This window comes from Kryptolebias marmoratus, linkage group LG17 (genome assembly GCF_001649575.2).
Source record: "Kryptolebias marmoratus isolate JLee-2015 linkage group LG17, ASM164957v2, whole genome shotgun sequence".
Taxonomy (NCBI): domain Eukaryota; kingdom Metazoa; phylum Chordata; class Actinopteri; order Cyprinodontiformes; family Rivulidae; genus Kryptolebias; species Kryptolebias marmoratus.
This window is the reverse complement of record NC_051446.1, coordinates 7,626,069-7,641,724: the sequence shown is the minus strand read 5'-3', so window position 1 is coordinate 7,641,724 and position 15,656 is coordinate 7,626,069. Positions and strand designations below refer to the sequence as shown.

The window sequence follows — 15,656 nt, the reverse complement described above, 5'->3', positions numbered from 1 at the left end:
TCTATTTCTGAACTGAGAAAGCTCCTCGGATGAGAAGCGAAATGTCTTCAGCTACAGAATAGAAGTCCAGTTGTTTTTGTTTTTTAACTTTTTTTGAATTTACCATGGCCTGGATGACTGAGAATCTACACCAGCATAACACTTGTAAGAAAACAGCACATGAAGTCCTCTCTGTTGGGGTGCATGCAATTGCTGTTACAGTGCGTGAAATTCAAGTTTCAGGCTCAGACTCAATTTAGTTCAGGGTGTATTGAAGCAGATGCTGCTTGTAAAAAACAGAGAAAGCACAATCTGGCCTTCTTGTATTTTTAGGCAAATATATTTAATAGACATTATTTGCAAACTTAATGCATGCCTTGAATCAAACTGCATTAAATATATATATTGTCTTAAGTTCTGGAGTTACAGCCTGGTCTAAATCTGCCTAACTTAATTTCAAAAGTGTGCTCCAGTAGATAAAATCATAAACCTTGCAGAGTATATGTCAAGAAGGGTACAATGCTCTGGCAGATGGATGAAACCTTTGTAACCAAAAGTTTAGGTATGTAGTGCTAAAAGCTGTGACGGTAAGATTTGACTGAAGGATGAACTGACCTGGAGCTTTTAGGACCAAACAACAAAGCTGTGGTGTTGTACTAAAAAGCTTAGATATTTTTTATGTTATATCCCTAGTTTTATTATGTAAAACTAGGGATATCCCAATCTAAGTATTGAATCAAAGCCCTGATCAGTACATTTTGAACTGATTGGTAATGAAGTAGCCGCCACATTCTCATCTTTGTTGTTGACCTGCTGTCCATGGTTTTACATCAGCCATGCTGCAGTATTGCTGTGGAAGCTGTTGTGATGTAAAGTGCCAACATGCCTGTGACAATGGGCCTAACAATGCGCCACCTAACAGCAATGGTCCACCAGTAAGGGTTACGGTTCAAATTTTTAGTTGCAGATTAACTGAATTTGTAATGTTTGCAACTAGTGAGCTGTGTTCTTCCCAGCAAATGTTTGAAAATTACATCTTTTTTGTGCATGGCTTGCAAAACAGTTTTGAAGTCCTTGCACGTTATTTTGTTCCCACCTTGGTGCTTTTCATGCCCACCTTGGCTGTCACCCTCACTTAATGATTTAATCTACTACAGCATACTTTAGGAACAAAGTCAGGCAGATTTGGATCATTTTTAAATAATAAAAATAATAGAACTGTTTTCCTGTTAATAGTTTCTTCAGCATGTTTTCTTCAATCAAGGTACCTCGGTATACTTTGCAGTATTTTAATCATTCATGTATCAAAATTTTCAGTTTGATCAAGAATGGTGTGCTATGACTTTGGATTTTAGTGCTTTTATACTTTTCATAATAAGGTATTTAAATTTTTGTGAATTCCCATAGAAATACATTGAGTTCCTTTTAAAAATTGTTCTCTAAAATCTACTTCAACATACTTGCTCCATTTTTGTTGTCTTATGCCATTTGTAGGCCTTCCTAACATTTGTAGGCTTCTTATTACGGGCTCTACATATTGCCATGATGGTGCATGCTTGCACCAACTGTGACTCACAGTGTGAAATTGACATCTGCTCCACTTTCTTGGCCTGGAATAATGTATTATTTTTAGTTAATACTTTATTATTTTAACTTTCAATACAGTTTTGCTCATTTCGGCTTTTAGTTACAGTTTAGTTATTTTAAATTTTACCTACAGTTTAACATTTTGTATCTTTTAGCTACTATGTTCCTCATTTCTGGTTTTTGCTACTATTTTGCTAATTTTAGCTTTCAGCTACTGTTTTGCTATATGTAGCTTTTAGTTACATTTTTGCTCATTTTAGTGTTTAGCTACAAATCTACTAATTTTAGCTGTTATCTACTGTTGTTCTACTTTTGGCTTTGATTTACTGTTATGACCATATTAGCACAGTGACTGCTGGGGATAGGCACCAGCTCCCCGTGACCCAGAATGGAGAAGCGGGTAAAGAAAATGGATGGATGGATGGATGGATGGATGGATGGATGGATGGATGGATGGATGGATGGATGGATGGATGGACCATATTAGCTTTTAGCTACGGTTTAGTTATTTTACCTTTCAGCTATAGCTTAACTAAATTGATCTTTTAGATACTGTTTTGCTAAGTTTAGCTTTCAGCTATGATTTTGCTCATTTTAGCTTACAGCTATCATTTTTCTATTTTTAGCTATTAGCTATGGTATTGCTTGTTTTAACTTTTAGCTACTGTTTTATTAATTTTAGCTTCTCGTTAGCTAATTTTACCTTCTTTCTGGTCATTTTATCTTAAAATTTCAGTTTTAGCTTCAACACATTTCAGCAATCAATCAGTGCTCAGCATTCACACTGCAGATGTCTTTAGTTATGGTGTAGCATGGGTGTGGTTAGACCTCGACTGACGCCTCAGAAGGTTTCTGTCAGAGAAGAGCTCTCACACAGGCATAAAAACACACTTTTGGTGCTCTAGAATCCTGGAAAATAAAATGAAAAAGGTTTCAGATCCAGGGCTTTTTGCAACATGTTCAGAATTCAAGCCACAAGGACTGCGACTCACAAGGAAACTGAGAATCATTCTGAGCCACATACAGGCCTGGCAGAAAATGTTTTGGATCATTTTTGGTGTTTCTTTGTACACTGAGCACCAAAACATCTTTTGAATATGTTGAAGCTGCTTCTTACTACGGGCTCCACATGTTGCCATGATGATGCACGCTTCCACCAACAGTGACTCACAGTGTGAAATCGACACCAGCTCCACTTTCATGGCCTGGAATAATGTAGTAATGTACAATATTTATGGGTTTGGACATGGACATATTGACAAGTGTCTGACTCCATCACGACATGCTCTCTGCCTCGACTCCCTCATCAGTCCGGTCCCTGAGAACTGGGCACGACAATCATTTGAAGTTGACTGAATACATCCTCCTCCTCATCACACACCCAGCTCATCTTTCAGAACTCATCTTTTCTCGCCTCTTTCACACAACATCCACAGCTCTGTGAATGACAGGCTGTTGGTGTTGCTGCTTAGAACCTCTTTTATCCAGACTGTCTCCACTATCAGAACACTAATTGGACACACTACAACTCTCTCCATCTCTCCTCACACTATGGTAGATCGCTCGCAGTAACTTGTCATACTTCAAGACCTCTGCTGACAAATGGACCGCCCACTGAGAAAAGGTCACTGCAGTGGACTGCAAAAGCTTTAGCACTAATTGAACTGCATCACTGCTAAATAAAAGACTAACAACACAACAAAGGAATGACTTTATCTAAGAAATAATGATCAGACTCATTTAAAATCTCCCCCTCGTACCCTAAGTACTCCACCTTGAACCACCTTTAGCTTTGATGGTGGCACATATTTGGAGCTTGAGTAAAAGTTCGAGAATCAGTATGTGCAAGATGATGTTTGAGACAGAGTTTTCGGACAGCTGTCAGAATCCTTCAACTGGACATACAGACGCTGATAAGAAAAATAACATGGGTGGTTGTTAACAGAAAAGCCCACCAAAATCACTGGAATGACTTGATAATCATAAAAGTAACAAAAAGAAAACATTCACTGAATATCAACTTTTGAAAATTAGTCATTGCTTTTAAATTTTAGTTTACCAGATGTAAAAAACATAACAAAACAAAACTACTTCTAGCAAACTATTAAAACTGGCCTTGGCAAAAAGCATGGTACCTTAACTTCATATTTTGTTGCACAAAACTTTTGAAGCAACCAAGTCTATTCTGAAACTCTCACTAAGCCTTCTGCATGTATTTTGGTCCTCTCCTCTAATGATCTGCTCCATCTGTCTCAGGTTTGAAGGGGTCCTTCTCCAGATGATTCAGCTACTTCCACAGATGTACAAGGATTTACATCAGGGCTCAGAAGGCCACATCAGAATAGTCTACTGTTTGGTTCTGAGCCATACTTGGTGTTTTTAGCTGTCTGACTCTGAACAGCCCATTTAGCTCCAGAATGTCTTGATAGTCTTGAGATTTCATTTGACCATGAATAGATTTAGCACCCCCTGTGTCAGACGCAGCAAAGCTCCCCCAGAACATAACCAAACCACCTTCATGTTCCACTGTAGGTACAAGGTTCTTTTCTTTGTAGGTTTCATTTTTGGGTCTGTGAACACAGATCTGATGAGACTTGTTTCTAAAAAACATACAGTTTTGTCTTATCTCTCCAAAGAACATTCTCCCAGAAACGTTGTGGCTTGTTGATGTGCATTTTGGTGATTTGGTGTCCCCCTTGTTCATTTTCCATTAAGCCCCCTTTGCCTCATACAGTGTCTGATGGTGCGATCTGAAACTGATGACCTTTGACCTTGGAGTTCACCTCTAATCTTTTTGGAAGTTGTTCTGGGTTTGGTTACCATCATATTATCTGTCTCTTCAATTTGTCAACAGTTGTCCTTTTGCTGCCACGTCCATGGAGGTTGTCTTCAGTCCTGTGGATCTTAAACTTCTGAATAATCTGTGCAGCTGCAGTCACAGGAACATCCAGCAGCTTGGAGATGGTCTTATAGTCTTTACCTTTAACAGGATGTCACTCATTGTCTTTCTAAGTTCCTGAGACAACTCTGTCCTCAGCTTTCTGTGCCCCATGTTCAGTGTGGTACACACCATGATACCAAACAACCCTGTGACTACTTTTCACCCTTTAAACAAACAGACTGACCGGTTCCAGGACTGAAGACACCTGTGATGCTGATTACAGGACACACCTGTGAGGAAATTAGTTTGTCTTTTCTAGGGGCACTGTCCTTTTTATCAAGGTCAATTTCATTAGTTTGTTAAAATAATTCGGTTGAACTGAAATTAAAAAGCAATGTCTAATTTTCATTAGTGGATTTTAGTCCTTTTTTTCCCTTTGTATTACTCTTGTCAGTTTCAATTTATTTCAGTGACTTGGGTGGAGTTCTCTTTTGTTTACAACAGGGCACCAACAATTTTTTCCATGTCTGTAGCAACCCCCACACCCCCACGACCCCCACACCACCCACCCTACCCCAAACACACACTCACACCAACAACCAGCTCCTGCAGACCCCAGCTATGAGACTTCTCCCAGCCACAAGAGGTCAGCATGTGTAAGCTGCCACTCACCTTCCAACATTAATTCATTCACTTGTCTGGTTTTTATTTTTTATTTATTTTTTACTAGCCCTGGGCGATCTGTGCATTGGCAGGGAGGGCGACCACTGGAGAGCTACTGTTGATTTTTGCCGTACCAAAACCCGCTCCAGCTATTAGGAATTTTCCCTGCAGGTGTCTCATAATCCCTTCCTGCAGCACCCCTACAGTTAGCCTTTTCCTTGGAAATAATGGTGCTCTAATAGATTTCAAACACCAACACAGCAGCTCTGCTTTGAAATTTACATTTTCTTTTTACATAGGAATCAGTACTCGTTCAATAAATGTGTAAACCTCTTTGATCCCTGTGGTGACTTCAGTTCTCTGAAACATAAATGCTTTCAAGATAAAAAAGATGGCAGAAAGTGTGTGTGTACATCATTTTACAGCTGCACATGCAAAACCAATCCCCTAACTTCACATTCTCTCCTGAGATTAACTGATGGGCAACATTCAAGTAACCACTTACTGGACTGTAATCAAAACATCTTTGACTATAAAAATGAAATTACAGAATAAGATATATTTTCTATGCAGGGCTTAAAGGTAAAGTCTTGGGATTTTTTAAGTGATGTTTTGTCAAATAGTTATAAAAAGTTAGTACCTCATCAGTCATGACATCAGTCACTAGCTTCATGACACAAAGGTGCCCTGCCCCATTTACAAATAACAAAAGGTGCATAAGTCCCCACCTTGAAGTATTTTGTGAAAGTGACTACAGAGAGTGCGGCATCTTGCCAGAACCTGCAAGATGTGTTAGCTGTTAGAACATGTGTTGGGGCTCAATCTCAGCTACTATCACACCAAAATGTAGCTCAATATCTAAAACTTTAACTGCAATATAACAATTTAAGTTTTTGTTAAGGTCAGTAAGCTGTGGCGGCCATGATAGAATGGTTTGACTCCAAAAGTAATTTGTTGTAGATTTACATCCAGTGATTATTTCTGCAGAGTTTTTCATCAAATCTATCCAGTGACTTGTGAGATATTTTCTTAAAAGACAAACAGGGTTGATGCCAACAGTTATTGGCAAAATTAAAGCAAAGATCTCTGTCAATATGTCGCACTCAGCGTATGTTTTGGGGATGATGGTCAGCTACAAACACACTAACTTTTAGTTCAATATCTGTAAAATTGTGTTTCCAAAGTCTGTTGGCTGTGGTAGACATCTTGAAATGTGTTAACTCCAAACTCTACTCAGTTGTAGATGTACACCAAATTATTTTCTGAAAGTTTCATTAAAATCCATTCAGTGATTTTGCTAATAGACAGAGTTGGGACTCGTGAGTTAATGGTAAAAGTAAAAACAGCTATAACACAGATAATGCAAGGAGTACAGGTTCAGGATCAGTCCCGGCTACTACCACACCAAATTTTAGCTCAGCATCTGTATAGTTGGCTGAGGTATAGCACTTTTTTGTGTTTTTCATGATCTATTAGATTTGGTAACCATCTTCAATTGGGTTGACTACAAATGTTATCCAGTTATACATGTATATCCAATGATAACTTTCTGAAAGTTTCATCAAAGTGTGTTCAGTTGTTCGTGAGATATTTCGCTAACACGACAAACAACTGAACACACACAGACACAAGCAAAAACATGATCAACTTTTCACCTTTTGCTGGCAGCGGATAAAAATCTATTTCATTAAAATCCTGCAGAATCAAGCTGCTGCACCACAGCGTTTCCAGCTGAACAGCTATTCCCTGACTATACAGACACCGCTCCACAGGCGCCTGGTTGGATTTTAAAATAGGGCAGCTAACTTGGAAATGCACGTCAGTGGCTGGTGGAAAAGCAGAGCGTCCCGGTAACCATGGCGACACACCGAGCTCCGTGTGGAGATGATAGGAAGAAATGGCGCAGCTGACAGAGGACGTTTGCTGGCTGTAATACATTCTAAAATAGCAAATGTGTGGATTTTTCTCCTGTTAGCAGTTTACATGACCCACTGCTCTTCCTTGTCCTGTGCTCTGAGCAGCTTCTGGGAAGAAAAACGTGACACAGTGGCGTGCACGACTTATGAACGGTGTTACTCTCACACTCAGTGCAGCAGAGTTTGTCTTTGAGATGTTATTCAAATTATTCTCTGTCCGACCATAAAAGCCACGCACTTTCAGGTGGCTTTAACACTAGTACCCTGGAGTGAGTTCTGATGTTACAAAATTAAACAATCTTGATTTTGATTCAAATCATCATGTTATAAGGCAATAATGTTTTACTCTGTGTTTATGTGTATGTATCTCTTTGTTTGTCTGCTGTGTTAGAGAAATATTTTATTAACCAGTGGGCACACTCAAAAAGGTATCACTGGAGGTATCCAAATGGCTACAACTCCATCAGTTCTCATCTTAAGATAATCTTAGTCTAAAACTGTAGCATGAAAGACGGTGAGTGATATGCATTCCTTCAAGAAATATTAGGCCTTTCTTTATTTTTAGCAGCAGTTGTAACTTCAACAGACTGCTTAAAGCTAAAAGGGACTCACTGCTTCATTCAGCCTCTGTTAAAAATCACTTGTTTCAGATAATGGTGTGATGCATGGCTCAGTGAAGGGTTGCTCATCTGAATATGGTTGGTGGAGATGTTTTGACACTTGGATTGCGGCACACACCCACTTACTTTTATACGTTATTCTTGTAATGGTGTCTCTGTTCAACATACGGTTCAGTAAGGAGTTTGATGTCTCTGCAATCTGGATTAAAGGAGAGAGAAGAGAAAAAAGAGAAAGAAAAATAATGAGGTTAAATTGTCCAGTGATGAATTAAAACCATCCAAAACAGGACTAAATCTAAAAACATGCTGTATTTTTTTTATTTTCAGGAATATTGAAACTGATTTTTCAGGGTTAAAAGATGCTGCATTTTTTTTCCACGACTGTTTGCCTTCTGGAAAACAAAAGATCAAACTGTTTTTAAGAAATTGTACTTTAAAACACCAAAATCTGTTTTTCTTTATACAACCCCAATTCCAACAAAGTTGGGACATTGAGTAAAATGTAAATAAAAGCAAAACAGCTAACATTTGTATATTTCATAAACCCATATTTTATTCACAGTGGAACCTAGTAAAGATATCAGATGTTTGTGCAAAAGATTTTAATTTGATGGCAGCAAAACATCTCAACAAAGTTTTTCCAGGTCCTTTTTTCCCACTGTGAAGCTTTCCTTTTTTTTTAGCTTTTCAACTATAGCCAACACAAAAATGGCTTAACTCAACCAATTTGACATATATTGAGCTAAAATTTGCTGAGGTAGTAGCTGAGACCAAAAATATTATTGCATGACATAATCTGGTAGTAGCAACATCATCATCACATGACATTGTTAACAACATGTAATAACTAAGTATAAGTAAAGATGTTACAAAAATGGATATTTAAACACAAAATAGCAAGGTAAGAACTACTTGAACCAACAAGAGTCAGCACTGGAAAAAGATTATGCTAGGTGTATTTATTTGTTTATTTCATTTTACCAACAGCAATGTATTTTTCGTTTACATCGAGTGGGCAGGAATTTCAAAATTGTACTAGAACCATCTGACAAGAAGCTGATCTTGTTCCAGCTTCCACTTCCGAGTCCACTTCAAAGGTGTATTCATAATCAGTCTTTGTGTAGGTCCCTTACTGAGAATCAAACAGAAAATCACTCTAAAGTCCAGGTTGTAAGGCAACAAAATACAACTAGAGAAACTGCATGTCCTGTAAAAATGAAGTGTGTCTGCTGAGACAGATGTAATATGCTGAAGAAGCTGAAACTAAAGGCCTTTCCATCCTCCATAAGAAGTCACAAAGTTGGCTTTCAGTCACGTGGTTGCGTGATTAAAATTGCATCATTTTTGTTGTCATAGCAGCTTTGTCCACCCCTTCATGGCACTAGGCCCGGGCCAAACTTTTTCTCACAGGGGTTTGTGCCAAGTATTGTGTGATTGGTCAGAAGTTGTTATGGGTGTGTTTATGTGTTTATGAGGAAAAGCCAGTGAGCATCAATGAAGTCATTTTGCTTTGACTGCTCCAATGAGAAGCAGCTGGCCAAGGTTGTTAGAAAATACAGCCGTCTTTACAACTATTCCAGCAAAACTTATAAACCAATGAACTTAAAAAGACAGCGGAGACAAAAGTGTCTCTTCGTGGCTATGGTGGCCAGGAGGAAGTGAGCCTCGGCTGGGCAGCGTAGCGACACGTTCCCTTCACTCACTATTGTGCACCTTCAAATTTGCAAATGCCAAATGACATGTCCTGTCTCAGTCAGTTTATCAAACACGTCGGGGTGGTGGTGGTGGGGGGGAGTAAGGGAAGCAACAATCTGTACAAGAACAGGAGAGTTGAGAAGTCGGCGGGAAGAAACCTGTTTAAACGCTGTAGGAGCTTCCCGGGAATTCTGATCCAAGTGTCCCGTGGACTGTGAAAGGTGTGTGAGAAAACGAACATTTCGCAACCACGTGACCACAAACCAACTTTGTGACTTCTTATGGAGTATGCTGGAACCTTAAGTCGTTGAAGTTTAAAAAAGAAAAATGTTAACTAAAAGCCAAAAGAAGGAAAACATTAGCTAACAACTAAAGTTAGCTAGCTTGACTATAAACATGGCAAAAGACAAGTTAAAAGTAGCAGAATAGTAGCTAAAAGTAACAAAAGGCTACTAAAAGTAGCACAACAGTACAAAAATAGCAGGTTTGCTGAAGCAGATTTCAAAGCAAACAATGTTTTTGACTGAATTCAAGAGATTTCATTTTATTTCTTTGTGGAAAATATTAGTAAATAAAGGTTCATATTTTGAAAAGTATATAAGTTACAAATCCCAAAAGTCATAGCAGCTATCTTCTGAATGAGATGAATATTTTGAAAAACGCATGGCTAAAATAGCACTAAGTATGCAGAAGTAGTTTGATTGCAATAAAAAAGGCACAGAAAAATAAAACTGGAAAACAATAGTGTGAATGCTGACTCAGCGACAATACTTTAGCAACCCACTGTGTGCTCATCCAGACCGTCAGCTCATCCAATATCTAGGATTTTAAACAGAGGATCACAGCTGAATAATCCACCTTATCTTTCATGTGTGCTGCCAGGCCCTTTGCTCTCTTCTTTCTTACTTTCCCTCCTCTCTGTCCATCATTCAATCATGCTCAGTGGACTTCACCAACTCTAACTGCCGACATGTCTTTGGGTGAAGTGATTAAAAAGAGACACGCTGTCCTCCACCTCCCTTCATTGCACAGAAACTATTTAGTCTCTGACCTTTTTCCTTCTTCGGGCAGGCATTAACAGCCACTCATGCTGCTCTGTGGATTTCCTGCTCTCCTTCTCGCTCATTTTTATCATCACTCTTAGAGAAGCACCTGAAGGGATTCAGTCATTCTGTCTCTGCTGTTCCAGGAAATGTCTTCCACATTAGGTGGGAGATAAGTACAGACTTCACACTATATGGCTTATTGTCACCGTGGTGGAACATAATCTGAGACACAAGGGTTCAACCTTCTCTCTGTAATAAACAGAAAAACAAGGAAAAGGCTCCCATCCTTGTGTCTCACTTTGTATTATGAGACTGGTTTCATCCTCATGCCTCATGACTACATACTACTAACAGAATGAAAGGCCTAGCATTCCTTGAAGGAATGCATATTGCCTGCTGCGTTTTATGTCTATGTTTTAGACTAAAATTAGTTTGCTCTATGTTGATGGAGTTGTACCTGTTTAAGCAAACCTTAAAAATAAAGTCATGTCTCATGCGATATTACAAGATGTCACGCAAAGAGTATGTGCCGTTGATGACTATCAGCTAACAGCATGCCAAATTTTAACTCAATATCTGTACAGCTGATTGAGTTATAGCCATATTTGTGTTGACTAATGTTGATTAGCTCTGGTTCATGAGATCTTTTTGCTAACGGAGTTGACTCAAAATAGTTGGCAACATTTTAAATAAAGATCTTGGAGTATACAGAAAATGCATTGGGGATCTGTCACATCTACTACTGCAACAAAATGTTAAACAATATCAGTAAAACTGACTGAGTTGTAGCCATTTTTGTGTGTTTCTCAAGAGTTATAATATAATCAGTCAAGTGGGTCATTAGATAATTTGCTACCAAACAAGCAGATGTATACACACACCCACACACACACACACAAGAAAAAAAAATTCCCTCCAGCAATTTGGCAGCAAACGCTAACCATAAACAAGAGAACAAAGAAAAAGAAGTTTAACTCTGATTATAGGACCATGTTCTTGTGTCTTGTCTCTGCCTCATGACTCCATTACCAGAATAAGTTTCCTTCTATTCTGAGTCACAAACCAAAAATCTGAAAAAGGCATGAATCATAGAAAGTGAGAAAAATGAACTCTGGGAAAGATGAGGCTAATTACCACTTAACTGCTCAGTGAAGAAAGTGACACATGCTTAAAACAGTGGGAGTGGAAACACTTTGGGGAGGGGTAGGTTTGGTATAGACATTTTTTTCTCTCTTTTTCAGTGAAATTATGACATTTTTAAATATTACTTTATCTAATGACAACAATATCATATTTAAAGTATTCCTGTATATACAGTAAATGCGCCATGTAAATAACACCATATGGTTACAAATAGTTACAGTAGGCAAGTTTTCAGTTCATTTTGTACCCTTACTTTCATATGGCTAATTATACTTTAAATACTGAGACAATTAGTGGTGCTGCAGAGAAGTTTGCCAGAGGCAAGAATCAGCTCAATCAGTTTCTAAATGTGTTGTTTCTGCAGCTGAGAACAAAACTGTTTAATGTTCTACAATGTTTCTAAAAGTGTGATCAGGAATCAGAAACTAATCTTTAGAATTGAGCAACGACTGCTGATACATTCATAGATATAACTTTTTTTTGTTTTTTTTTTTACACTGGAGTTTGATTGTATGACTACATTCAAGCCTCTGACAAATGTCTCAGAATGAATGATAGATAGTAAAACAGTAACATTTTGGGGCACACTTACTATCACGTGTTGACAATACCAAAAAACAATGGCCTAAAGATATAATTGGTTGGTTTTTACAATCAACAGTGATAAATTAGGAATTGTCTTTACAGGGTCTTGGTGAAATCTTCAGGTGTACATAAAGAAGACATTGGGCTCTTTATTACATGTGATGGAGTATGATAGGTCCTCCATAGTGTTGACCATGCACATAAACTCTGTCGAGAGGTAGTGTATCCATGACATGTGGCCCAAGAACACTAGCTTGGTCACTGAAAATTGGAAGCAGCCATACTGGCCTCATGTCGAGGCTTCAACCGTGATTATGACATGGCCATGGAGACAGCCTAGTACAGATATAGAGCCTGTAGCTGCATCCTGATGTGGTCCAAGAGAGTTGTGCCAGGGTGGGTGTATAGATCAGGGTGAAAGTGCAGGAGAGCATCTCAGGGACGCAGAAAATAGCAAGCATTAAGAGTGCTGCAGCATTGGCTTCACGCTGAAGCAGGTTTTTATAATTTGCTGCTATCCAGCCATGGTCTGATCCAAAGCTGGGCAACTATTTTCCCAAAGGGAAAGGAAAACAGGGATAGTTGCAGAGGGCTGCACCAACAGGCTAAATTTAAAACCTTCTGATGTGTGTGCCAGCTGTTTCTCTGGAAGCACTTTTACAAAACACTCAAGCCAAGACTGACATGTCTCTGCATTTAGCTAAAAAAACAAACAAACTGGTTAACCACAAAGAGAATTGCTAAACTGAGGTAATTCATCATGTTTTATAAATGGTACGAGGGTGTGAGGATCTGGGTTTGGCTCCGCCTTTTGGGCGGCGCCACTAATCATTACTCCACAGGTGTTCCAGTTTTCACTGACAAGACCATCCAGTACTTAAGCAACAGGCTGAGATCAGATCTTCGCTGGAGCATCGAACCTACTGGGTTAGATTCTCCACCTCAGCGTCTAACCTTGACTCCTGCTCCTAGTGTTAACTACGTTCTCTGTTTTTGCCTACGTCCTAGGTTTTTGCCACATCACGACTACGGGAACTAAGGACAACTTACCTGGGACCATTCTGATACTTACCTTGCTGGAACTGGCTCGTCACTCCTGGAACTCTGGGAACCGCTCCTCCTCTCTTCGGCGCTGTATTCACCTCCTGGATCCGTAAGCAAACAAAGAAACATTATTACCACCACCTAGCAACTATTCTGGATCAAGACTCGTACCCGAGACTCACCCAGCTCTCCCTCTCTTGCAGACTCCTCCGGATACCGCTCACTGTACATAGTTTCACCCTTGTAAATAAATTCACTTACCTTTATCTTCGTCTCCGTTTTTTGGTCTTGGTTTTGCTCTTTGGACAGTATTCCTTGAGTTATGACAGTATGCTCCAGCCATAAATAGTCCAAGAGCGTTACCAACTCCAGACACGTGAGGTTTATCACAGTCACAGCCTTGTGTTAGCTCTGTGCTAATATATATTTTTTTTGCACTTCGCCAAATCGGCGGACAGATTTATGTGGGTTAAGAGGGCCACCGTAGCTATGACGGAACCCTCTTCTCGACCGGAAAATTCCGAGGCCGCTTCGTTACTAGCTCGCCACGAATCCCTGATTAATGTTCTCTGTGAAAGACAACAGTCTGAAACGAGTCGTTTGGACCAATTAACCCTCCTAACTCAAGAAATCCATTAAAAAATGTCATCGCTAGCTGCCGATTCCTCTTCCGCATCCGCTTCTTCGGTCACGTCATTTCCGGTATCAAATCCCGGACATTTTCGTAAGGTTCCCTCGCCGACTCCCGAACCTTTTTCAGGGGAGATCGACAAATGTGCAGGGTTCCTTCTTCAATGCTATTTAGTATTTGCTCGCTCGCCGCAGTCTTTTGCCAATGGGTCGGCAAAGATCGCTTATGTAATTGGGCTTCTTCTCGATAAGGCACTAGGATGGGCAGAAGCTAAGTACAGTTTTCGGGCTACCCAGGTAACCCCCTTCAACCAATTTATTGAGGATTTTGAACAGACTTTTGGGCTCAAATATACAGATACAGAAATCACGCAGAAATTATGGAACTTAAAGCAGGGTTCACGCTCTGTGGCCCAATTCGCCATCGACTTCCGGACACTGGCGGCTACTTCCGGATGGAACGAGTCAGCCTTGAAGGGAGTTTTCATTCATTCTCTTCAAGAATCCCTCAAGGACCAGCTAGCAGGATGGGAGGAGCCACGGGCTCTGGATGATTTGATCACTCTGGCCATACGCCTGGATAACCGCCTGCGTGAGAGACAACGGGAGAGAAGGGATCGGACTACCAACCTCGGTCATCACGCTGCTATCACAGAGAACGAACCAACGATCCCGAATATGGTCTCAGAACCTATGCAGGTGGGGAGAGTAAGACTAACGGCAGAAGAGAGACTTAGGCGCGTAGAAGCTAGGGAATGCTTTTATTGCGGGGAGAAAGATCATTTCCGAGCCAGATGCCCTCATTTAAAAGGGAAGACTCACTAGTTAACCGAGGGGTACTAGTGAGTAGCCTCACACAACCTCTCGGATCACGATTGTTTGTCCACTCTACCCTCCTAAACCGTCAAATGAAGATTCCAGTCCACGCACTAATCGATTTAGGCGCAGAGCAAAGTTTGATTTCTAGAAATTTAGTTGAAAAGCTACAGTTAACACTTACCCCGTTATCTTCTCCTCTTCCGGTTATGGACATTTCTGGTCAAGTTATCACTAAGATCACACACAAGGTGGAGAAACTACAGTTTCTGGTGTCAGGGAATCACAGAGAGGAGAGTGAGTTCTTAGTTTTTTCTGCATCTAACTCTCAGATGATTTTAGGGTTTCCTTGGCTACAGATCCACAACCCAGTAATTAATTGGGCAGAAAAAAGGATTGAGTCGTGGAGTCCCTTCTGTCTACAAAATTGTCTACATTCTGCGTTGCCTTCATCCAACGTCAGGACTGAACCTGAACAAGCCGTAGATTTAACCAAAATCCCGGTTGAGTATCACCATCTTGCTCCCGTATTTAGTAAATCTAGAGCATTATCCTTGCCACCACATCGTCCGTACGACTGCGCCATAGAACTCATTCCAGGGGAGACATTACCATCAAGCAGGTTGTTTAACCTTTCTGGACCGGAGAGGGAGGCAATGAAGTCTTACATTGAGGACTCCCTGGCTTCTGGCATCATTCGTCCATCCAAATCCCCTTTGGGAGCAGGGTTTTTCTTTGTTCAAAAGAAGGATAAGAGCCTCCGCCCTTGCATCGATTATCGAGGACTAAATCAGATCACCGTGAAAAACAAATATCCTCTTCCATTAATCGATTCGGTCCACCAACAACTTCATGCTGCTACCATATTCACTAAACTGGATCTTCGAAACGCTTATCATTTGGTAAGAATACGGGAGGGGGACGAGTGGAAGACAGCCTTCAAGACTCCTCTCGGACACTTTGAGTATCTAGTCATGCCATTTGGACTCACCAACGCCCCTGCAGTGTTCCAGTCATTAATTAATGACGTTTTGAGAGATTTTCTTAACAT

At 40.1% G+C, this 15,656-nt stretch overlaps 1 protein-coding gene across 1 annotated transcript in view; it reads right to left on the bottom strand.

The window, feature by feature from the left end:
- ca10a (carbonic anhydrase Xa) overlaps nucleotides 1-15,656 on the bottom strand; it is a 408,567-nt gene that overhangs the window by 17,076 nt on the left and 375,835 nt on the right. Inside the window, exon 6 of the mRNA XM_037981003.1 lies at nucleotides 7,773-7,845. Within this exon, the coding sequence (XP_037836931.1) occupies nucleotides 7,773-7,845 (73 nt within the window). The remainder of the gene's footprint in view (nucleotides 1-7,772; nucleotides 7,846-15,656) is intronic.